This window comes from Sander lucioperca, chromosome 15 (assembly GCF_008315115.2).
Source record: "Sander lucioperca isolate FBNREF2018 chromosome 15, SLUC_FBN_1.2, whole genome shotgun sequence".
Classification (NCBI taxonomy): Eukaryota; Metazoa; Chordata; class Actinopteri; order Perciformes; family Percidae; genus Sander; species Sander lucioperca.
This window is the reverse complement of record NC_050187.1, coordinates 1586348-1611521: the sequence shown is the minus strand read 5'-3', so window position 1 is coordinate 1611521 and position 25174 is coordinate 1586348. Positions and strand designations below refer to the sequence as shown.

General features: G+C 40.9%; 2 protein-coding genes and 1 long non-coding RNA gene across 3 annotated transcripts; all 3 read right to left on the bottom strand.

Moving 5' to 3' along the window:
* Positions 1-412: 412 nt before the first annotated feature.
* Positions 413-17603, bottom strand: cep68 (centrosomal protein 68). Its single transcript, XM_031304692.2, has 10 exons — positions 17474-17603; positions 13012-13082; positions 12610-12911; positions 7794-8804; positions 5126-5327; positions 4369-4568; positions 4041-4163; positions 1586-1682; positions 1220-1497; positions 413-607 (listed from the first exon to the last, which is right to left on the bottom strand). Exons 3-9 carry the CDS (start codon positions 12877-12879, stop codon positions 1322-1324), a joined length of 2079 nt encoding a protein of 692 aa, XP_031160552.2. The 5' UTR covers positions 12880-12911; positions 13012-13082; positions 17474-17603; the 3' UTR covers positions 413-607; positions 1220-1321.
* Positions 17604-19801: 2198 nt separating this feature from the next.
* sdhaf4 (succinate dehydrogenase complex assembly factor 4) lies at positions 19802-24885 on the bottom strand. The gene is made up of 3 exons (XM_031304713.2): positions 24702-24885; positions 23610-23726; positions 19802-20020 (listed from the first exon to the last, which is right to left on the bottom strand). Exons 1-3 carry the CDS (start codon positions 24757-24759, stop codon positions 19911-19913), a joined length of 285 nt encoding a protein of 94 aa, XP_031160573.1. The 5' UTR covers positions 24760-24885; the 3' UTR covers positions 19802-19910.
* LOC116053629 lies at positions 22585-22894 on the bottom strand. The gene is made up of 2 exons (XR_004105895.2): positions 22848-22894; positions 22585-22744 (listed from the first exon to the last, which is right to left on the bottom strand). It is a non-coding gene; the product is annotated as an uncharacterized LOC116053629 (long non-coding RNA).
* Positions 24886-25174: the final 289 nt, after the last annotated feature.

Genomic DNA, 25174 nt, shown 5'->3' with positions numbered 1-25174 from the left:
GAAAATCCGGTTCTACAAATTAAGATAATAGTGCAAATAGCCATATCCTCCAGTACAGTACAAATCAGAGCCAATGGGATTACATTTCACTGGACTTGTATCATGTGACAAAAAAAATTCATTGATTGGTGTATGACTATAACCTGCCAACTGGACAGAGATCAGACTGACTGGTGTGTATGAAGTAGACCAGACTAGACTCCGGATCGGGCCGCATTTTTCTGTCCGAGCCCGGCCCGCGTCCGACAGAGCAGTAACCGAGCCCGACCCGAGTCTGACAGTTAAAATCTCATTTTTTTTGTCATACTAATGACACATGGACGTTTGTTTGTGTGGAAAGCCCGTCGGGTACCGTCGGGACCCGGGCTCGGTTCTGGTTCTGGTTCTGAGTTACCAGACACACAGCTGTTTATGTCCACTGACATCACATTGTACCATCGCAATAATTATCTATTTTTGAAATTTAGCACGTGAAGGACCTAACAAATATATTCACAGTCTGTGAGGTGGAATATGAAAGACAGATACTGTCTAAGAATCAGTTTGAAAATGTAATTTATCATTTCCACACAGACATTTTAATTGACAGATCAATACAATGGTGACAGTGGCCCAATCCCAAAGTCTGGACTCGCAGACTCACGGACTTTGGTGTGCGTTCTCGCGAAATTCATAAGGGCTTAGGGTTGTCCCAATGTCGAATTTGAAAGGGCGTGAGGGTTTGAGTACACACTTACCGAGCCCTTTCCGTGAGTCTGCATCGAAGGGAATTACCCAGGGTTCAAAGCGTTGTGACGTTTACTGCAGAGACCATAGGGAAATCCGGAAATTACAAAGGTAAACAACTGCACGATACACGACCACGGAATGCACCAACCTGTTGTCCAGCTTGTAAAACAAGAGTTTGGAAAAATTTGGAATCAGGCAGCCGTCTCCTGTGCCTTGGCTGTGTGGAAAGCAACAAACTTAAAATGAAAATTCCCAAACCGGCAAGTGTCAGCAAAATCTTTGTTATTAAACGTTGCCAAGGTAATGTGTGTAATCAATAATGTGATCTCGTGAAGTGCTGTCCCAATCCCATTTCTACCTATCTGAGCCCATGTGGCAACACACACTCACTCACTTAGCACCTGAGATCAAATAAGTCTGTGAGTCTTTAGTCCTTAGTCCTCAGGGCTCACTTTGGGATTGGGCCATTAACTATGAGTAGAACATGTATGTATTAGAAACAGAAATGAGAGCCCTGTATTATGAAACTGAAGAAAGTAAGATAACGTAATAAGTGAAATGAATCGTATCACAGACGCGTCCTGCAGTCTGTTTACAAAGGGGCTCCTTGGACCCCCACAGGGCCCGGGTCCTCCTCTTTGTTCTGCTGGACCGGACTGGGCTGGGTGAGGCAGTCCATGGCAGACAGGATGGAGGAGAACAAGTGTTCAGTGTGGTTCTCCAGAGATCCACGCTGCCTCTCAATCAACAGAAGGGTGTCTCTTAAAACTGGAAATGCAGAGAGAATACAAAAACACTTAGTGAGGAGATAATGACGTAAAGTTTGTGTTCATAATGCTGCATGTTACAAACTGACGTGGAGACATGGTGTTAATGCAGCCGAGGAGAAGCTGTCCGGTGTGCAGAACACAGGAGGTCAGGGGCTGTTGACTGCTCACTTCTCTCTGAAAACTCTGACGACAAAGAGCATCACATTACACCGTTAAGAACACAATGTGGATGAAGTGACTTTTTTATACTTATTGAGTAGAGTTGATTTTTCTTTTCCACTGTAATATACATGACACACATGGTAAGAGACATGACCAGACAAGCCAGACAACTTGATCTAAATGACCAGCTATGTACCATGGAATGACGCGTATTTATTTCACACTGATTTACTTCTGAAATGAATCGAAAGGAAAGAGAGTTGTGAAATTAACTCTCGTGTAGGCTTGTTGTTGACTCTTAAAAAGATGGACCCTTTGTCGAACTGTTTATGAACGTTTAACAAAACTGTTCATGAACTCGACAAAAAAGGACACTTTGAAGGACTTCAGTTTATTTTAATGAAGAAAAAAATGGACAATTGACTCTTGATCTTTAATGTTGTCACCAATGACTTTTGAGTTCATGGCACCTTACAAATGTTTGCATGTATTAATCGCCTTATAATGGTCAGTTAAACGTATTGATTTATAACAATGTTGAGAGTTTTGTCGTGAATTATGATCATGTGTTGGAATGTCCTGTGTTTGTTGTTGTTTGTGTGTTAATTATGATAAATCGGTTGTCTGATAGGGTGACATGATCTGTAGGCGTGATGGGCCCTTTGATTTGGTGAACAGGTGTTCATGGGAGCTGAAGGGCAATCTATTTTCAACTGCACAACTAAAATCAATTATTGCTCAGAATATGAATCCTTTTGTTTGAAGTAAAAATAATTAATTTGCAGTTTGTCCTTCAATAAAAGGCCAAATCATGACATTGAAAACATGAGAATGCGTGTTGATTAACTGACCATTTCTAACAACATGTGCTCACCTCAAATCTAAAGCCCTGCTGAGTGATTTTACCTGACTAAAAATCCAGGCGAGTACAAGTACCACCATTTTAATGTGGAATTGATCAATTCATAGAGTAGCTCAGTGGATTCCCAAAATTTTTGGTCTGAGGTACCCCCACAACCCAGTTAGATGAACTCACGTACCCTTTCATACAATTCCCAAACACTATTAAAATTTTATAAATAAATAAATAAATAAATAATAAATAAAATAAAACTATTTATTGATTACTTTTAGCTAACTATTTGAACTGTTTAGTCAGTAGTTTTAGCTAACTATTTGAACTGTTTAGTCAGTAGTTTTAGCTAACTATTTCAACTGTTTAGTCAGTCATTTTAGCTTATTATTTCAACTGTTTAGTCAGTAGTTTTAGCTAACTATTTTAACTGTTTAGTCAATAGTTTTAGCTAACTATTTCAACTGTTTAGTCAGTAGTTTTAGCTAACTATTTGAACTGTTTAGGCAGTAGTTTAGCTAACTATATCAACTGTTTAGTCAGTCATTTTAGCTAACTATTTGAACTGTTTAGTCAGTAGTTTTAGCTAACTATTTGAACTATTTAGTCAGTAGTTTTAGCTAACTATTTAGTCAGTATTTTAGCTAACTATTTCAACTGTTTAGTCAGTATTTTAGCTAACTATTTAGTCAGTAGTTTTAGCTAACTATTTCAGCCGTTAATAGCTATTTATTCCTACTGTTTATTCAATACTTTTAGCTAACTATTTGGACCGTTTAGTCAATACTTTTAGTGAACCATTTCAGCTGCTTATGCAGTATTTACCTTTCTATTTCTACCATTCATTACCTTCCATTTTAGCTGCCTGTTTAAAATCCCTGTGTTCAGGTGTTACAGCTGATACATTACATTTTTTTCAAATTAGTTGAGCTGCTCTACAATCTTTCCAATTACCCCCTGGCAACAGCAGAAGTACCCCCTGGGCTACACGTACCCCTGGTTGGGAATCACTACTCAGTAGCCCATTGACAGTCCATTTTAATAAACAATACATTCTTTAGCTTCTTTATCAAGCCAAACTGACATTCCACTGCTTTTCTCAGTTTTATATCCTTGTTAATGCTTCATACATCAGTATTGATGCTCAGAGCCACTCAAAGTCACTGAATTTCATGTTGTGATTGGCTAACTGCATCACTGAAACGCAACACAGACGTGAATGGAAAATGACTGTTGCTTACTTTTGTTTCAGTGTTTCTCCACAAAGAGAACAACTAAAATAGAAAATGACAGGTAATGCACGGATACATCACTGTCATGTTCATCTCAGATGACAGACGGCCTACAGCCTATTTTCTGAAGAGGGACTGAGTGAATTATTAAACCCAGCAGAAAAAGCAGTCCTGGCAAAAAGAAACGAGCAGTTTCTTTCAGGTGAAATCACACTCACAAATGTGTGTCCACCTATGCAGGTATCCAGTGGAGTAAAAACAGAAGCACACGTGCAGCTGCTGTCTGCATCTCACCTGATACTCAGCCAGAGATGACTTTACACTGTCTATGTCCACAGTGGGCGCAGCCAGCAGCTCCATCTTCTCTGACACTGTATATAACTGCTTTATGAGCTGCTCCAGGTGTGAGCAGAAGACCTGAAACAAACGATGGTTACGTCACAATGTAAATCCAAAATAAAACCCTGCAGATTTTACATTTCAAATCGCAATCAATTGTCAATCAGCAAATCAATTGTCAAAACACTGTATGCCGCTATGAAGGCAGTGTGTTCCATTGTATCATACTCTCATATTCAGGAATGCTGCAGTCACACTCTTGTATGGAAGGTCATGTCTCTACCTGGATGTGTTGCATCAGGGAGTCACTTTGCTCCTGGTCCTCCTGGCTGCCCATCTTGTTGCCAGGCAGGGTGAGGCCACACAGCTGCTCCACCAAAACCTCCACCTCCCTGAGACTGGATGGACTCAGTCCCCCTCCTACAGGCTCCACCCAGGCTCCAGAACTCCTCCTCACTGCCTCAAAGTCCCTTCGATCAGCTGCTGATGGACAGGAGATGGATTCTTTGAGATGTAATTTGTCAGTGCATTAAGCACCACAAACTTAACTCCATTCACCTCCATTGCGTTGGGGTGGAGGCAGATATCTCAGAGAATGATTTCTTCAAACCTGGACAAATAAAACCAAAACTATCTGCATGGAGAGATATCATCAGAGAGCAAGAGAGAACATATGTCCTGTTCTAATTTGACCCTCCTAGTAGTGGCAGTAGTGGACTGAACCGTCTTGCAGCTGGTCTACATGGGCAGTGTTGAACTGATTAAAGACAGCTTGTTTGATTGTGGACATGTATGCGCATGTATACGTGCATAAAGTACTGGACCATTTTGTGTTGTAAATATGAAGTAGTTATCATATACCTCAGTTATCATCATACCTATTGTTTGTGGGATATTATTTGTTTAAGGTTCTTATATGTTCTTATTACATATATTTATTTGTTATTGTTGTTACTTATTTCTAGATTCAACTACAGCTGTTTAATTACACGTTCTGCTTAAAAATGGAATTGAGTCCCACACTGTGGACAGTCATTTACCGGTCTGAGCGGCATTCCTCTCCTCTCTGCCCATCTTATGTTTTCCTTCACCTGTGTCCTGATTGCTGCCCTCCAGCTCTTTGACGTCAGCCTTCTGTTTCTCAGGCAGGGTGATGGAGGAGAGGATGGAGGTGGTGCCCGGCTCCAGAGATTCCCAGCTGGCTGTGACAGGCTGGCTCAGCTGGGCTGTTACCTCCCTCACCTGCACACAAGGACCAAATACTTTCCATCTTTCGCTGAGGGGAACGCAGAAAAACTAACAAATATTGAAGCTGAAAAACACTGATCCACATTGGGTTTAACTTTCCATAGTATATGTTTGTTTAAAAAGATGATGATGTGTCTGTATGATACATTTTTCCAGCCTTTTAGACACTGGGGGCCCTATCTTGCACCCGGCAACACAAGTGTCTCTGCTATTTTAAGACCGTCCAGCGCCCGCGTTGTTTAAATAGCAAATGCACCTGCGCCCATCTGTGGCCCATGGGCGTGCTGGTCTTACAGGGAGGTGTGTTCAGGTGCATTCTGGGCGTGCTGGTCTTACAGGGAGGTGTGTTCAGTTGCATTCTGGGCGTGCTGGTCTTACAGGGAGGTGTGTTCAGGTGCATTCTGGGCGTATTGCTATCTTAAGGCAGCGGGAAGTGATCGCGCCATTGACCAACAAAAACCTGGTCTAAAGTCAATAACGCAGCATTTCATTGTTATTTTAATAACAATAACAATACAAACTTTTATTAGTAAAATGCTCCTAGGCTTGTGCACAGCGCGCACACACTATGCTGGTTACACACACAGGGAACCGCAGCAGCACACAAACATGCAAAAGATTACAAATAAAAATATTACGGTGCAAATCCTCCATCATAATAGCAATGCTCCAAGGTCCAAATGCGCCTGGCTTTTAAAGGGAATGGGAGATGATCTCTGATTGGTTTATTGCATGTTACGCCGAAAACACACCTCTGATTAATGAAGACACTAAGTACAACCCTTTTGAACCCTTTTGAACAGACCCTTTTTTCCGCAGTCAAACTAGCAAAAGTTGATTTGGACACGTCCTAAACACACCTGCGCCAGGTGCTTCACGCCGTGCGCTTAGATCGTTAAAATAGGGCCCGGACTTTGTTTCAGAGTTGTCATCTGTTTAGCCAACAGAATCAAGTAGGCATGTTTGTGGCCATCCATGCTATTTTATTCTGAACAGGGTATGTATCTGTATACATTTCATAAAGAAGGAGGACTTCAAAAACAAACCAGGGCAGGCAGCAACATTCGCCTTCAATGTTGCCTCCATTTTCCTGCAGCTCCTGAAAATAATAAAGCCTGTCCACATGCACACACCTCTACGTTTTGAATGAGATCAGTTCAGAACCAATATTCAGCTTCTTCTCATATAAAGTGAAGGACAAATGACCTGCTGCAGACTTATCCAAGCCATTAAAAACAAACAAGCAACGGGAAAATACTGAATATTTGCTCTGAAAATGCTGTTTTTTAAATCCAGATATGTATATATTGTTTAAAAATGTTCATGTTAAAATTTACAATGAATAATAATACATTTCAGACATTTTGGTTACTACATACAGAAAAAAAGAGTTCGCTATCACACAGGACTAAGCACTATGAAGTCCTTCCTGCTACTCTCTTAAATTGGGCGCTCAACCGCACGAGTGCTTCTGGAAATGAATGGTTATATGTTTTATTGAATGTAATACATGTTAAATTTCCATGGGGTTTTATGCAGGCATAGGTTTTTGTTAAACAGTTTTTTTCCCATTTCAAAGATTTTAAAGATGATAAAAAGCCAAGTCTAACTCGTTCATTGTAGTGGCCAAAGCCGTTTCAAACAACATCATGTTCATCCGTAGCCATCTTGCAATGTTTACTAATGACTTTGACGTCGCAGCGCTGTCCTCATCTGTTTAGCTCGCCTCTGGGCCGCCTATATCAGATACACCGATGTGATTTGTGCAGCTCGGCTACAAGGGCATAGTTAATGAGCATCATTACTGAATGCCATGTGATATGAATTAAGGGAGCATACCAGTGGTGTTGCATGTTTTAACCGGTTTACAACTAATCCTCTAGCATTTTACTTTAATGTCAGCCATGTTCCAAAATATTTCGCCTCCACTTCCTATCCATTTGTTATATTTAATTGTGTTATGAGCTAAGTTTTTTTGGTATTATGTTACTGTTGCAGTATGCTGTTGAGTACACATACATATATTATTCTTCTCAGGTGCTGCGAGCAAATCACTCCACCCAAGTAGCAGAAGTAGCAGTGCTCCGCCTTCTGAGAATATAGTTCCCAGTATGTATACGGTTAGAAGATGGCTGTGTCTCATGTGACCTTGTTATTTGTACACGCTGTGACTATACAAATCACAACATGTAAATAGGAAAATGTTGACATTATTTTGTCACTTATTGGGAGCAGTAGGCTAGATGGAGCCGGTTACCTCCAGGATCTGTGCTAAGCTAGGCTAGTGGTGGGGGCGTCAGACAGAGTTACGACACAGACGGAGATGAGAAGGGTATGTATGGACTTATCTAACTCTGGGGGATACGGGGAATAAGACAAAGTCCCAATAAGTTGGCGTGTTCCTTTAACATGCAAAGGCCCCACTGTGGTCCTTCAGTAAAGAGTGTCGACAACACTGACCTGTCTGGGGAGCAGCTGTAGCTCCTCCAGCTGATCTGGAAGAGGCCAGAACTCCTCGTCCACCTCCCCACATACACACCTGGACCGTGGGAGAGCAGTGGTGGAGGAGGACAGTGCATGGTGCTGATGATGGCGACCGTCACACTTGTAACGGTTAATTTCATCTCTGTTCTTACTATCGTCCAAACTGTCAAAGGACAAAGCCATAGGGTCTGTTCGGTAGAGCAAGGCACCAGAGGGCGGACCATCGGGGGATTCAGGTGACTTCTGACCCACACTAAAAGAAAAGTCCAACCCTGACAGGCTGGTGGAGCTACAAAGATGGTCCAGTTCAATCCCTGAGTCCTGCAGGTTGGGGTATGTTTGAAAGAGAGAGTCGTCCTGGAGCTTGGAGCTGTCCCCCTCACAGAGCACCTGCCCTGGTCTAAGAGGGTAGGTGTAGTCCAGCAGGGCCTGGTACTCCCTGTTTGGGTCCCAGCCTGCAGAGGTCCGGTCTGGAGATGGAGGCAAAGCTTTAGGGATGGCACAGGCCCAGTAGTTTGCCTGGTGGGGAGACATTGGATGTCCTCTTACATGTCCTCCAGAAGAGCATAGTTTGGTCTCTCCCTTGCCTCTCCGCTCCCTCCCTCCCACCCTGTGCTGGGTCTGGCCTGGCCTGGATTGCTCTGAGCGAGGGGTGTAAGTAGGATACAGAACAGTGGAGGTCAGTTGTGGCCTAAGAGGTGGGTTCGGTCTCTGGACCTCCAGGGTGGAGTTTAAGAAGCTCCGCTGAGCTGATCTGCTGCCAGGGAAAGGTGATACAAAACTGGGTTCTTCATGGCACAGCCTGGTCCTGAGCTCTGAGACACCCCAGGGTGAGCCGGGGTCTTTTCTCGAGGCCGAGGGGGGTGAAATGCCACTGTGAGAGAGGCTGTAGCTCTCTGGGGTCAGCTCCTCTCTTGGTCTGGTCAAGAAACGTAGGTCACTGGGTTGCTGACTTTCTTCACTTGTGCTAACACCCAACTGGTTCTCCTACAAGGCAGAAAACTGACAAAATTAAAACATGATACAGTAACATTGCTGGCTGTATCTGTCTGTTAAAGCAAATGCCTTTTTTTGCATTTACTCCATTATGTAAACGTTCTGTAATGGCTCTATCCATGCCGCTCAGTTCAACAGTAATGATGTGAAAGAAGTTCCCACTTCTCTCACTGACTTTGCTGTTGAAGTCTAAGGCTGTCTAAAGACAGAAACGATCTGAAGAGAAAACGCAAAAGTGGCGTTGCGTTCTCACTTTTTATTCCACGTTTAAACGAGCGATTTGGGGGGGAAATCTGCGTGCATATGGTGACGCAAAATTGTGTGAAATTCGATGTAGTATGCACACCAGGCGGCTGGGTGGTAGTGTGAAGCACTGCCACACAACACCACCAAGGCCGCGCGCCTGCGTAGAACCTTTCTTCTACTTCTCTCCCTAGTAGCGCGAAGCGAACAACAAAAGCTGACAATTTAGTCTGGACAGACGAGGAGGTGGAGTTATTGCTCCAAACAATGCACACACACACACACACACACACACACACACACACACACACACACACACACACACACACACACACACACACACACACACACACACATTGTGTTTGTTTGTTTCACTATCTTTGTGGGGACCCGTCATTGACATAATGCATTCCCTAGCCCCTTACCCTAACCTTAACCATCACAACTAAATGCCTAACCTTAACCCTTACCCTCACCCTAACCATAACCTAATTCTAACCCTAATCTAAAAACCAAGTCTTAACCCTCAAACAGAACTTTAAACTTGTGGGGTCCAGCATTTTGGACCCCACAAGGCTGTGCAGACCCCACAAGTATACTGTATTCCCCGGGTTTTGGACCCCACGAATATAGCACACACACACACACACACACACACACACACACACACACACACACACACACACACACACACACACACACACACACACACACACACACACACACACACACACTGGAGGGTGGTTTCACTTTTTTGCGTTTTTAAGCCCCAAAAACGCCGTCTACGTCTAACTACTAACGAAAGGCACATCTGATAAAATATTTTGTCGTTTTCACCCGCGAGCGTATTCGTGTAAACTGGGCAAGATAAAGTTGTCGTTTTACGAGAAAAACTGTAATCACGAGACAAAGCCCTTTAATCTTGAAAAATGTAATATTATGAGGTGTTGTTTTCCTGGCAGTACATCACCCCAACCCTCGCCCACCTTCACTGGCTCCCAATTAAGTCCCGCATCACATATCAAATCCTCCTTCTCACCTACAAATCTCTCCATGCCCTGGCCCCACAGTACCTCTCCGACCTCCTCCATCCATACACCCCCACCCTGAAACCTGCGGTCCTCAGACGCTGGCCTGCTCTCCGTTCCCCACACCAGACTCTGTACCTTCAGAGACAGAGCCTTTAGTGTTGCAGCCCCATCCCTCTGGAACCCCCTCCCTGCAGATATCTGAAATACTACATCCCTGGACATTTTTTAAAAAACTCCTCAAAACACCACCTGTTTACCACAGCCTACAACCTCCTTTAGCTTAGCCACAGTAATTCTGTAACGTGTCCTTGGGTTTCATGAAAAGCGCTATATAAATAAAAATAGTTATTATTGTGCCAAGCAGATGAGAGCCGTCGAGTTCTTAAAAAAGGTTTATCAGTGTTTTTTGCCAGGCAGCGCTGCCTGGAAGGCACTAGGATTAGGCACTAGTTATGGTTATGGTTAGGTTTGGGTTAAAACGCAACGCCCAGGATAGGCGCTGCGAGGGGCACAGGCACAAGAGGACCACTGGTGTGAATAAATCACTTAAAAATCTTCTTAAAAAAGCTGGTTCGGTTATACAAAAAAGCTGTTTAAAGACAGACATTAAAAACAGGTTAAAAGAACCACTGGACAGGACGGACAGCGGGAGATTAAAACTTTAAATAAAAAGGTCAACTCCACACCTACCCCGGTCTCTCTCCTAAAGACATTACAAAATAAATAATTAAAATAAATAAAATATATATCTATATAGAGTTATGTAAATAAATAGCCCGGCGTCACAATACAAGATAAATTCTTAACCCAATATTAAAGACATTATTTAACCTCAATAATTTAAATTAAAATATTTAAAAGGGTCTAAAATACTGTCTGAATTACTTGCCCTTGAGGTCAAAAAATATATACACATACCATTAAAAATTAGTAATAAGTGCTGTGTTTAAAAGTGCTTTAAGAAGTGCCACACAATTAATAACCATAAATAATTTAAAAGGTTAGGGTTAGGTGCCTTGAAGTCAACGGTCGCAGCGCTGCCTTGAAGTCAATTAGGCAATGGTTATGGTTATGGTTATGGTTATGGTTATGGTTAGGGTTAAGGTTAGGGTTAGGTGCCTTGGAGGCAGCGGTCGCAGCACTGCCTGGAAGGAGCTGTTGGGGGCAAAAAACACCATTGAGCTTAAAAAAGGGACAGTACGGTATATATTATGGACAGTCAGAAAATGTTAAAACATTCACATGAAAACATCAGCTTTAACAGCACTCCTCTTTACTAAGCTGGCTTTATGCTTGCAGTCGTCATCGCAAAAGTGCTCAATCCAAAAATGACGTCATCACATATTTTGAAGGCTCAGCAAATTGTCCGTCATCAACTGAAACCCCCACCATGTGAGATAAACGCTTGTGATTGGCCCAAAAAAATCAACCTGAACCGGAGGGAGACCAGATGTATCCAACAGCGCAAATAAATCGTGAGCACACAGATTTGTCCGGTTCCCGGGCTAACTTTTTCTTGTTTTTGCAAAAAATGAATGATTTATTTATTATACATCACTCACCTTAGCCGGTGGAACACCACACGCATGTAATATCTGTTGCATTTAAATTCGTTACATTAATATGACGGCAGTTCAGACCTGACCAGTGTTAGGCCAGCTACACACTGGCTGCGTGGTGCGAGCGTGTCAGCTGCGTGGCGTGTCCATTTATATTTCTGCTCCCATGGTAACAGGTTGGAGCCTGCACACTGCGTGCGTGACACGCACGTCTCAGGCGCGGCTTGAACCGCGCCGAAAACGCGTGCATGCTAGAAATAGAACCGACGCCTATTTTTCACGCGACACGCAAGCGTGCTGGAAGCGTTTCCAGGCAACATAGAATAGGAAAAGATGTTTATATGTCATTTTGACACAAATACATATTAATAAATGTTATGTTGATGTTTGAAAGTCTCTAGGTTTTGATATAAATGCAGATATAAATGTAATTTAAAAAAAAATATGACGAAATATTCTGCAGCCTATTTTGCCGTCAATACTGCAGACGTCTTTGCTGTAATCAGATCAGTCTATATTTATGTTTAACATGAAGTATACTATATTATCAATGGGAAACATCCATGTGTACAGACAAGGCTAGCAGCAGCAGCAGACACGTTTCTGGTGTGTAAAGACACAGAAAACGCTACGCAGTCGCCACGCAACAGAAACGCCACGCTCACGCCACGCAGGCAGTCTGGCGCCGGCCTTATGGAACTATTCGGTCTTACTTTCTGCTGTGACTTTTGAACAAAAGGTATTTTGGCACTTGGATTGGAAAAAAATATTAAAAATGTAATGTTCTTCCTGGGTTTTTAACCTCTTTGGCGGAGGTAAAAAGCACACGTCTGAAATGGTCTGCAGTTACTAGAATTCAAAAACATGCAATTTAATTTCCTCTAGAAAAAAAAAAATGGATTAAACAGAATCAGTTAATAAATAGTATGCTCTGAGAAGTCATTCACTCTCCGTCCTCCTCACCTTCTCTGTGTGCTTCTGTGGATGTGTCTTCTTTAAGATAGACGTATGTTGTTCAGCAGAGAACAGAGGCCTCCTCATCACATACTGTCTGTCTGTCAGATACCTGGAGGTGGGAGCCACAGTAACATTTCTGTGTGGCCTTCCTCTGTCTCTCTCTGTCTCTGTCGTGCCTCTTTCACTGTCTTTTGTAGTCGGACTCGGGCATCTCCGGCTGTGTTTAAACTCTGGGAGATGCGTCTTCCACCTCTGGCTGCATCCCTTGGCTTCCATTGGACAACGGAAATGTAAGAAGATCCTGTCAACTAAAGGAATATAACAATTTAACTTTCAAATGAAATACTTCAATGTGTTGCTTTGTATCATTGAAACCTTATTTGATGCCATGGGTTTTTATTCATGTACCTTGAAGGAACTGCAAGCTTTTGGTCCAGGGTCTTCTCAACAACAAGCATCATGTTGCTCAGACAGAAGCACTGGAATGACACAGGAAAGTCCATTCATTTAATGACCACTTGGGGCAGAAGAAACAGCCTTGGTCTCACGGCAGGTCGTGTAAATGTCACGTTATTTTTAATCTATTGATACGTGTTCACGGGCACGTTTTTCTCGTCTTTTTACGTGGTGGCCAGCACGAAAATGTGAAGTAATGTATTTCAATGGGAAGCATATTTCGTGGCCACAGCACGAAAATGGTAGGGAGTAGTATAAAGAGCCGAAAATCCGCGTAGGGAGGCTGGTCGGGTTGGTGGATGGGTCAAACACAGGACTTCAAACACTAGTCTTCCTAATCACAACCGTCCCGTTATTGTCGCGCGTCCCCCGCGGCCGTCTCCCGGCGTGTGAGGCGCCCTTTCCCTGTAGTGTTTTTCCTAAACCCAACCTCCGCCATCCCGTTATTGTTGCTTATTGTTGCTAACACACTAAAAATGACATGCGGAGCACAATTATTTAAACTGACACACAGAGAGCAAAACCTCTTCTCAAGTCTCCAAAAGTCTAAAATGTCACTTTATGAGGTTTTTTAACATTAATATGAGTTCCCCCAGCCTGCCTATGGTCCCCCAGTGGCTAGAAATGGTGATAGGTGTAAACCAAGCTCTGGGTATCCTGCTCTGCCTTTGAGAAAATGAAAGCTCAGATGGGCCGATCTGGAATCTTCCCTTTATGACGTCATAAGGAGCAAGGTTACCTCCCCTTTCATTCGCCCGCCCAGAGAACTTGGCCCGAACATAGAAAGAGAGAGACATCATGGCTTGAAAACAAGCAAAGTGGCAATTGGTCAAGGCCACACCCCCACCCTCCACCTTGCCCCCCCCCTCTCTCCTCCTCAATAGCATTTGAAACTACAGACACAGAAATGGCACATACTAAGGAAAGCTCATTGTGGGACTGGCTCTAGTGGCTGTAATTCTGCACCAAGGCTGAATTTAGGGAAAGAGACTTCAGATACAGTATTAGGGGACCACTAAGGCCTATATAAAAGAGACTTCAGATACAGTATTAGGGGACCACTAAGGCCTATATAAAAGAGACTTCAGATACAGTATTAGGGGACCACTAAGGTCTATATAAAGAGACTTCAGATACAGTATTAGAGGACCACTAAGGTCTATATAAAAGAGACTTCAGATACAGTATTAGGGGACCACTAAGGTCTATATAAAGAGACTTCAGATACAGTATTAGGGGACCACTAAGGTCTATATAAAAGAGACTTCAGATACAGTATTAGGGGACCACTAAGGTCTATATAAAGAGACTTCAGATACAGTATTAGGGGACCACTAAGGCCTATATAAAAGAGACTTCAGATACAGTATTAGGGGACCACTAAGGTCTATATAAAAGAGACTTCAGATATAGTATTAGGGGACCACTAAGGCCTATATAAAAGAGACTTCAGATACAGTATTAGGGGACCACTAAGGCCTATATAAAAGAGACTTCAGATACAGTATTTAGGACCACTAAGGCCTATATAAAAGAGACTTCAGATACAGTATTAGGGGACCACTAAGGTCTATATAAAAGAGCCTTCAGATACAGTATTAAGGGACCACTAAGGTCTATATAAAAGCATCCAAAGAGCACCATGTCATGGGACCTTTAAATGCACTGAACACAGTTCTCTGTATAAGACACAACAATCTGACATAAAGTCACATGTTTGCCATTTCAAATCACTGGCATTCAAAATGACACTACATGAGCTGATTGGCCAACATATGAGCCACCTGGCCAATCACCTCAATGGTTCATTGTTACCACTTTAATCAGGAAGTAAACAACATTTCTGCACATTTTTTCTGCAATTTTCTTTTTCAGTTTACTGTTTTTTTGTGAGCATATTTGTCCAATGTAAATATATCTGCTGTGCATATGTTGCACTGACTAGTTTGGTGAAAAATAAAAAAATAAAGGTTTCAACAGCATGTGTGTGTATCTGCAAATATTTCTGTGCATGTGAACAATCTGAAGACTTTTCTACAATTTGAACTAGTTTATTATTATGGCAAAGCATACTAAAGATGAGAGTGCTTTTCATTACGCCCAACAGTGTGTAGCTGGTTAGACAAAAATCTGGTAATATGAATGAAGTGTGTGCCATTTGATGAAAAAGTTTGATTTTGATAATGTTATATGTAGTTGTGGTTACAGTGCTTCATTTTGCAGGATATATATGAGGTATTTTGCAGTTTGGGTGTGTGGTTTTGTGAATTGTGTTATTTTTGATAAAACCAGCTAGTTTGCAAAATTGTGTTTTTAGCAATTGGGGAAAAAAACTGTAATGGAACAGCTAGAACAGTCTGGTGTGTTCAGAAAATGACATCACTCTACTGTAAGGCAGCCAGGAAAAGACAACACATGTCATATCACGACATCCAAAATTTAAGACGATATCTAGCCTCATATATCGATATTGATATCGATTAGAGATGCACCGATAGACCAGCCGGTGACCGGAATTGGCCGGTTTTCACTTGCTCGGCCATGACCGGCGACCGGCAGGTCAGTCTGACATATGCCGACTTCATGCGGGTCAACGCTACAATTAACTGACAACATAAGTTATACCAGTTACAGTTCTCAAGAACGCACGCACACACGGACGCAACAGCACGGTCTTTCTCCTTACTCTCAACTTTTCCGCCGTGTGTCGCGCGTACCCGCTCGCGGTGTGAAGCGCGTGTCCGCGCTATTCTGGCACATGTAGGAACCTCGTGAATTAACCTGCAACATGTCAGCTGTTCTTCAGCGTGTGTGCAGAAGATAACAAGTTTGCAATATGCAACACCTGAAAGGAAAAAAGTAGGGCGTGGAGGGACGACACCAAAAACCTAAATCACATTTCTTTAGTTGGATATCTGATTGCACTTTAGATGTGTGTGAATTTCCCACACCAGGAGTAATTTATATAGTTCTATTTTATAGTGATCCATTATCTGTTCAAAAAATGTTCTGTGCAAAATGTTCTATTAAAGAAAAGATAGAAAATAAATAATTGTGTGTGCTGTAAAGTGGTTAGAAAAAATGAAATCGGAATCAGCTAAAATCAGTATCAGCTGGTCTAACTCAAAGAAAATCGGAATCGGCCTAGAAAATTGTAATCGGTGCATCTCTAATATCGATACAATATCGATATATTGCCCAGCCCTAATTATCACCTTATGAAGTTGTTATGGCAAACAGTTACCTATTTACACAACAGGTCTAAGACTGAGACCCATACCGTGTCTTTGAGACCCAACATTCTGTGGTTCTGAATGCTCAAATTAAAAAAAAAAAAATCAAAAGAGAGGAATTTCTTAACATGCTACATTTTAAAATGATCAAACCCCAAACCAGAAACTTTACGCAACAAAATGGACCAAACCAGATATTTTGAGCCCTACAGCACGGAGAACCATCTATCTATAAATTGGGAAATATCCCTGTGTCCCCACACATGCGCAGTACGGCACTCACAGATGCGCGACGAGTTGCTACTATCTTATATACAGTCTATGGTTGCTACATCACTACAAGGCTCAGTGATTCTGGTTCGCCGGCTAACGGAGTCATGCCAACAACTGATCAATTACACGCCTAGGGCGCAAGGCAAGCGCACTGCCTTTTTATTTTTTTATTACCACGAGTTTGCATCATTAGCAGCGTTCATTAGAGCCCATTGAGAGTTGCTCAGTGGCTCATGAACCCAAACAAAGTTTCCCCTGGTGTGTTGGTGGTTAGGGTTGAGGAAAGTGTGTGGGCCAATCACCAGTAAAGCTGTGGGACTGTCAGGTAACAACCACAGTACATTCACAGTGCCCCACAGAGCCCATATACTGCTCAACGGTTGAATTCATCCCAGGGCCAGGGGAGAGTGGAGTGGGACTGTGGATGAAACCATGGCAACAAGCAATGGCACACTAGCTAGTGACCTACAAAAGGAGAGAACGAGAAGCCATTGTAGTTTACAGAGCTGACTATATAAGGTCGTCAAAAGCTTATTTTATTTAGGTCGTTTCAACTGCTGACAAGAAGCCCAACTTGAGACGGAGCCTACGGAGAGCTACAAGATGCTTCAAATTACAAAGACAAGATAAATATTGCGTCGTATTAGACTCATTAAAAAAAAAAAAAAAAGTCTTGCAATTGGACGTGTCCTTGCTTATAACCAATCAAACTTCACAATTCTTTAGGCTCTTCCCTTAAATTCGGCATCCTTTTGATCCACTGAGCTTTTTGTTTCCACTCGGCGGAAGACAGACAATAACGTTAGACACGTCTTATCGAAAACCAATGCAGTCTGACTAATACACTACTCAAGCAGCCGTTACAGCTCTGTCTCTTTGTCAGAACAATACAAATGACAGACACTTACCACGTTAAGTACAAAAGTTTAGCTCGAAGCGTCTAGTTCCTGTAGCTTCACAGTAGCTTTGTGTCACTGCAGTCCTTGCAGCCGCCTCCTTCGTGCTGCCTTCACGTGCTTCTCCTCAAATCCTGTCATGCCTCTTTCCTGTACGGAGTTAATTAGCACTAGTCTTTTCTAATAAAGAAGAGTCGCTTCTGTAGTGTAACATGTAGAGTGTGTGAAATATAACCCAATCTTAAGAATACGAAAGTAATAATTCAAATGAACGCTTAGCGTCGTATTACTTTTTATTGCTTTGTGATGTAAAACCACACAATTATAATATAGCTGACGGCAATTGAAGGCAATGCAACTGAGGTCGATTTTATAGATGTGGCTTCACACTGCCCTTTAGCGGACAAAATAAATATAAGAAGTGCATACAAATATTGATATATAATCAGACAATGCATCTTCTATTAACAACGTCTACAAATACTGGCACTACCAATACAATGACTGGTACTAATGATGATGATAGAGTATTAGAATGCAGTGAGAGAACTCTAAAACCTGACTTAAAGCAGACCATATTAAAAATGGCTATAACTCACAGCACACCTGGCAAAAAGGGGAACTTTTCTAAACTTCCTCCATCACAGAGGCATTGGTTGAATTAATTAACATCCTGATTAAGTATGCCTAAAAACATCTCGTAGTGTGAGGAGGAAACTAGCAACAGAACAGAACAAAATGGGGCCCTTTTCTGGAGTCTACTTAATGTTGTAACATACATACATCAGGACCTCATACCTTTATTGAATTTTATCTATTCTATTTTTCAATTGTGATCGAGAAAGAAATTTCTACCATACACGAGCTGTGGGTCAAGGGTGGTAGGTCTGTTTTGTCTTTCTCATATCAAAACATGGTTATATTCTTCATAAAACCTCTTCAAAATTAATTAAAAAATGAAACGTGTAACCTATTAATTAATGATTTGTTTATTTTTCTTTGAAACCAACGGAAATCCCATATGATCTATCCAATCCTTCACCTACAGATGGCATTTGGAATCCTGTGAGTCATCCCAGTGTGATGATCCCGTTATAATCACATGTCCAGTGTGAAACAAGTGCAGTTATTGGGAGGAAAACAGATTGTTGACTGCCGTTTTAAAATGACTGGTTTGAACTTATTGTTTTAACAGATCCTAACATTCATACTTGGACAGAACACATTCATCCTACAGGACCAGCACTCAGAACCAGCCTCACTCTCACCTGCAACAAAACACCATCAATGTGCAAACCGTGTCTTGGAGCTTCACATAGAAGTCATTTTTCATGACATTTTTTTTTTTTTTTTTTTAGCATGACACTTTAACAAAATGCACAAACTCAACAGCCAGATTACACTTAACAGGGTAACTACCGTTTTTTTTCAAGCCTATTTTTCTGTTTTTGGGTCTAAGTGACTGATGGGAACAACAGTCTTTGACATTGGTCCAGTATTAAGCAAGATCGCTGCAGTCGGCAGTTAATAGGACAATTGTCCAGCTCGTATTTACCTTCACAGAAGTGCTTGTTTTGCCACTGACAGACTCAGATTAATATTCTAAGTGTCTGACAACATTATGGAAAGGATGCCTTCAGAGATAGACCTTTAAAACCTATTTGAGACCTTTCCGTTTAACCAGAAACAGCTCTGAAGTTACTAGCGCTAAACCCACCAGACTCTATTTAAAAAAGCAATACTTTTAGCGTGCATAGAGCCAACATATTTGTAATGTAATTTGTATGTAAATCTGTAAACTATGTGTTTATTTCAACCAAAACTAGAGTTGTGATGGTTGGAAAAGTGGAAAGACAACCCAAAACGGCTTTTCATAGTCTTATTTTGTTTCTGTCGACTTTCAATGAAGTGTATTTTACGATGCTAAAATTACTGTTTATTTACATGGAGTCTGGTGGGTTTAGCGAACGCAATTTCGCAGATGTTTTTATGTTAAAAAAAGGAACTTACTCTACAACAGAAAAGTCAACCTCCTTAGAAATCCTTTCCATAATGTCGTCAGACACTTACAATATTAATCTGAGCCTGTCAGTGGCAAAACCAGCACTTTTGTGAAGGTAAGCTAAATACAAGCTGCACAATTGGCCCATTAACTTACTGCAGCAATCTCGCTTAATGTTAAAGATTGTTGTTCCCATCAGTCACTTAAGACACAAAAACATAGGAAATTAGGGTCCAGGTTGAAAAAACACTTTAAAGCACACTTAGCGAAGATGTCCCTAATGTATGCAGGAGTTCTCCTTGCTCCCTGTGAGTAAGAATACAGTCAGTCAGGAACAGTTATTCTCACCTTCTGAGCTGACATTTAAACAAATCAACTGTTTAAAAAGTGCCACTGGCTATAAATATCCATATACAGGTGTGATATATCAGATTTATGAGTGTTGAACTAGAAGTCTACACAGCGGCCCTTTCTCTCCCAGTCTCCGTAGCGGGTGGGCTCTGGACCCCGAGGACCCCCCTTCTCCTTGGTTACAGGGTTCACATCATCAGGGAACTCTGGAGGACGACAAGGGAATGGATCAGTTTGAGAAACACTGCTTTAGATAAGATGATACAGAGCTGCAAAGATTAATCAATTAGTTGCCAACTATTACATTTTAACTATTTTGATAATTGATTAATCGGTTTGAGTCATTTTTTATATATATATATAAAAAAAAAAAAAAAAAACCTAAACATTCTCTGATTCCAGCTTCTTAAATATGAATTTTTTCTAGTCTCTTCTCTCCTCTGTGACAGTTAACTGAATATCTGAGTCGTGGACCAAACAAGACATTTGAGGACGTCATCTTGGCCTTTGGGAAACACTGATATTTCACCATTTCTTGACATTTTCCATGAAAAAACGAGAAAATAAATCGACAGATTATTTAACAAAGAAAATAATCATTGGTTGCAGCCTTAGAATATTTCCTCCCACAACTGCTTTACTTCAAAATATACAGTTTACAATGTATTAGGTCCACCTATAGCTACAACTAATGCAGCCAGCACTCCCCTCTCTTCATCAAGGTTAATGTTGACTTTTTTATGCACTTTGACAGCATTTCTTAACTCATGGTCCACTTACGTACAAGCCTTTTCCTGAGCTTTTAACCAAATGTCATGGTCTTCCTCAGCTGATGGGAGTTCTAACTTCCGAAGTTCAATACTGACAACTGAGCAAACTCCACACAAAGATGCAGTTGAAAGTTCTGGAAAATGCAAGTAAGTGGACCTTTTTGTGTCTACGGTCAAGAAGGAACCTTGACACTCAAGATTTAACCCTTGTGTTGTCTTCCCGTCGACTTTTTCAGACGTTTTTGTTGCATTATTCAGCGCTTTTTTTATTCATGGTCAATAAACCTAATTTATATGACATTATACCTAACTTGAGTAAAAACAAAGCAAAAAATATGAATTATTTTGACTAATAGTTAAGATCAAAGGATGTCAAAGTTAAGTCAGGATACTGTTTTAAAACCATGTGTCAATTGCTATAACATTGAATAAAACACCCAAAATTCAATGGAAGTAGTCATAAATTGTTCCTGCGAAAAAGTACATCCATGCATTCATGTTATTTTTGGGCAATTTGGTTCAAAGAAACCCAGATTTTTGACATAAAAAAATCTTTGAAAACAGGTCAAATTTGACCCGAGGATAACATGAGGGTTAACTTTATAGTCACGGTTTGAAGGTTGCAGTTTGTACTGTTGATGAATTGTTTTACATTATACTGAGTGATGTATAATGCACTACAATGAAATAGAACCGCAAACTACAGCCTCTAAAACAGTTTCAACACAGAGTGAACATTAGAAGCTTCACAAACGGTGATTTACTGATGTATTACACTGCATTAGTTTTAGCTAGCTGTAGCTAATAAACTGGCAACTGAGTGTATTTACTGTTAAAATGATCAGTTCAAGTTCATCTATGGGACAATGTGATCCTTATGCATTTCTAATAGAGCCAGACCGATATATCGGCGGGCCGATATTAGGCATTTTCCAAACTATCGGTATCTGTATTTATAATGGCCGAAAAATGAATATTTAAAAAATAAAATAAAAACGGACAAAACCTCCTTCAACCATGTTCGGAGTGTTGGCGTTGAATAGTATGTCCACCAGAGGGTGCTCTACAACCTCCCTGTTGGCAACTCTTTGATTTTTGTTGTTATTGTGTTTTTGTTCAAAGGACTTTAAGTTTCATATCTTAAGTTTGTATTTTTATACATTTTATTTATCAGAACTTTAATATATTTGTTGTGACAATAAAACAAACAAGTTTATTTTTAAACTGCATTATCATATTATTTTAGTGAGGACTCAAATAACTAATGTTAGGGAAATCTGTTTGTTTTGTAATGCGTTTCTGGATTTAAAAAAAAAAAAAATAAAAAATAATATATATATATCGACCGATATATCGGAATATTAGATTTTTAAATCACCAAATATTTGTATCGATATCGGCCTTAGAAATCCTTTATCGGTCGGGCTCTATTTTCGAATGAGGTATTCTGATCATATTCTTCACAAACTTATGCCAGCAAATCCACATTGCACTGATATGGAATTTCAGGTCCAATAACAAATCTGTCTATTGTGGCCAATGTCAATAGACAAACCAACATTATTCTTGCAATTGCAAAAATGTGAATTGGACAAGAAAGGCTACATTTTTAAACTGATGTTTAGTTTTTCTCTTTCAATACAACTTTTAAAAAAAATTTAATCGACACAAGAAATGCCAGTTTTACTAGCATTCTTCATAATCGGAATCTATTTATAAATCCCTCTAATGATTAGACTTGTGTTCATTCAGTCAAAGAACCATTGCTCAACATTTAACATGATTGTATGTGTTCACACTTACCTAGCCATTAAAAGCTGATTCTAACATTAACACTCAATTATTGGAACAATCAAAATAATTTCATTTTTTCATTTATTGGAAGATAATATATCGGCACAGATATACTGTGCATCGCTATTTCATTATTGTTATTATTGATCATCGAACGCGTTATCTGTCTGAAGAGTTACAATTCTAGTTGATCTCATATAGGGCTGCACAATTATGCTGAATTCCAGACACAATTTTTAGCCCGTAAGTTACAACTTCAAGTCACAACTCACGACTTGGTAGCGTTCCAGGCAAAGTCACGAGCTGGCTAGCTAAACATTGTGCCGTTGGCATGGTTCAGGTTAGGCTACCTAACGCTAGCTGATACTAGCGATTTCTAGTCGGCGACATATTTTGGGCTTCATTTAATAAACATAACCTGTAGTAGTACACAATAGTATGTGTATTGTTTTGATTACAATGTGCAGACTTACTTTACGTTGCCTATTTATGTCTATTTATTTCTATTTCTCACCGTTAATCACCGGCGTCTGTACAGCATCAACAGGGGTCGCCATTGTTGTTTATGTGTGTGTGACGTCAAAAACTGTAACTGGGAGTACAACCATCTGGTACGAGTTCACAGGTAGTAAGTTGCGGGTTTGACTGCCGTTCCAGGGCACTTTCACAGGTAGAAGGTTGTGAAAGCACGAGTTACGGGTTGCCTGGAACGCAGCATAAATCGCAATTTTATTGAAATCGCAATGTGGACTGGTGCAATATCCAAATCGCAGAGGGGCACAATATTTGTTAAAGGCAAAATATGTGTCAAACCATTCTGAATGAAGTATTGTGATGCTGAGACGTCCCGACCTACAAATCATATCCTACAGACTAAAGAAAACATCTTTGTTTGGTACAGATCCTCGCAAAAATCACACTATAATCATTTCCATTTTTTAAGACTTAATATTAGTCAATGAAAATGAGAATAATGATACAAACATCATCATTACCTTCAATATCGTGAATCATATTGCAATCGTAATATCAGTCAAAATAATCGCATTTATATATTTTCCTCATATCGTGCAGCCCTGACCTCATAATTCAGCAGAGATTTTGACCAGCAGACTACAAAGATAATAGCACTTTGCAATTTCTTCGGTTTAATATTCTCATCTTATTTTGCAAGAACACGTAGTGCAGCCTGAGCCCAAACCAAAGACAGAGTCCCCTGCACAATGCTTACTTTGCAGAACAGGGTTGCTCTTCTCCTCGGGGCTGTCAAACCGTCCCTGCGGGGTTTTAGCTTTCTTCAGCGGCTCCTTGTCCTTCACCGCTCCGCTGGCTTCCCGCCGGGAACACCCTGAACAAATCACATCAGAAACGACAGAGATACATAACGGGGAGCTGTCTGCACCCAGTGCACATGTAGGATTCACTATGGATTCCAGTGGTGTAGTCTACGTGATACGCAGGTATACGCAATATACCCACTAAGAAATCTCCAGGATTTCCATACACCCACCTAAAACTGTGCTATGATACACAACAACATAGTTTTGTATTCACAAATATGGGGTCAAGTAATGTGACAGCAAACTAAACTAACACTGCAGAACATGCAGAGAGACTTAGGTCCCTGTGAAATCCCCCTTATACCCACTACAATACATTAAGACTTCACCACTGTTAACATTAGTTAACGTTACTTCGATGAATGTCGAAGGTTAGCTACCGTTATATCATAGCCAGGTGCCAGCATGCTGTAGGAAGACACTAAAACAGCAGCTTTGTGAATGGAGTTTTGGCTCAGCTAATAACGTTACCAAAGCACACACACCTTGACCATGTCGAAGGTTAGCTAACGTTATATCACAGCCAGGTCATGCTATAAAGACACTAAAACTGCAGCTTGTGAATGGAGTTTTGGCTCAGCTAATAACGTTACCAAAGCACACACACCTTGACCATGTCGAAGGTTAGCTAACGTTATATCACAGCCAGGTCATGCTATAAAGACACTAAAACTGCAGCTTGTGAATGGAGTTTTGGCTCAGCTAATAACGTTACCAAAGCACACACACCCTGACCATGTCGAAGGTTAGCTAACGTTATATCACAGCCAGGTCATGCTATAAAGACACTAAAACTGCAGCTTGTGAATGGAGTTTTGGCTCAGCTAATAACGTTACCAAAGCACACACACCTTGACCATGTCGAAGGTTAGCTAACGTTATATCACAGCCAGGTCATGCTATAAAGACACTAAAACAGCAGCTTGTGAATGGAGTTTTGGCTCAGCTAATAACGTTACCAAAGCACACACACACACACTGACCTGTAAAGACTAAACTCTGGAGTCTGCTGGCTGAAGCACGGAACCGTAGGAGAGACATGTCCGCAGCTGATAAGAGAACCAAAAACACGACGTGTTTGTTTTTATATATTTATAAATAAACCTTGTTTGTCGCGCCTCATTTACGCAACTTTCATCATCATCCAGCGACGGAAAATGGCGACAAGCCAGTAGATAGATATACATGGTCGCCAGTAGGTGGAGACAAATCACTAGATATCAGATACACAGTGTTGTGATGTTTCTATATTTCCAGCTTTACTATCAGCCCTTCATTTGTTGGAGCTATTCGTTGTTTTGTTATATTTAATAGTTTAAAAAAAGTTTCTGTTTTGTTGCTGTTTTGTTTGAATTATACGACTAAATATAGGCTATTCGATCATGATATTATGCTGCGTTCCAGGCAACCCGTAACTCGCGTTTTCACAACCTTCTACCAGTGAAAGTGCCCTGGA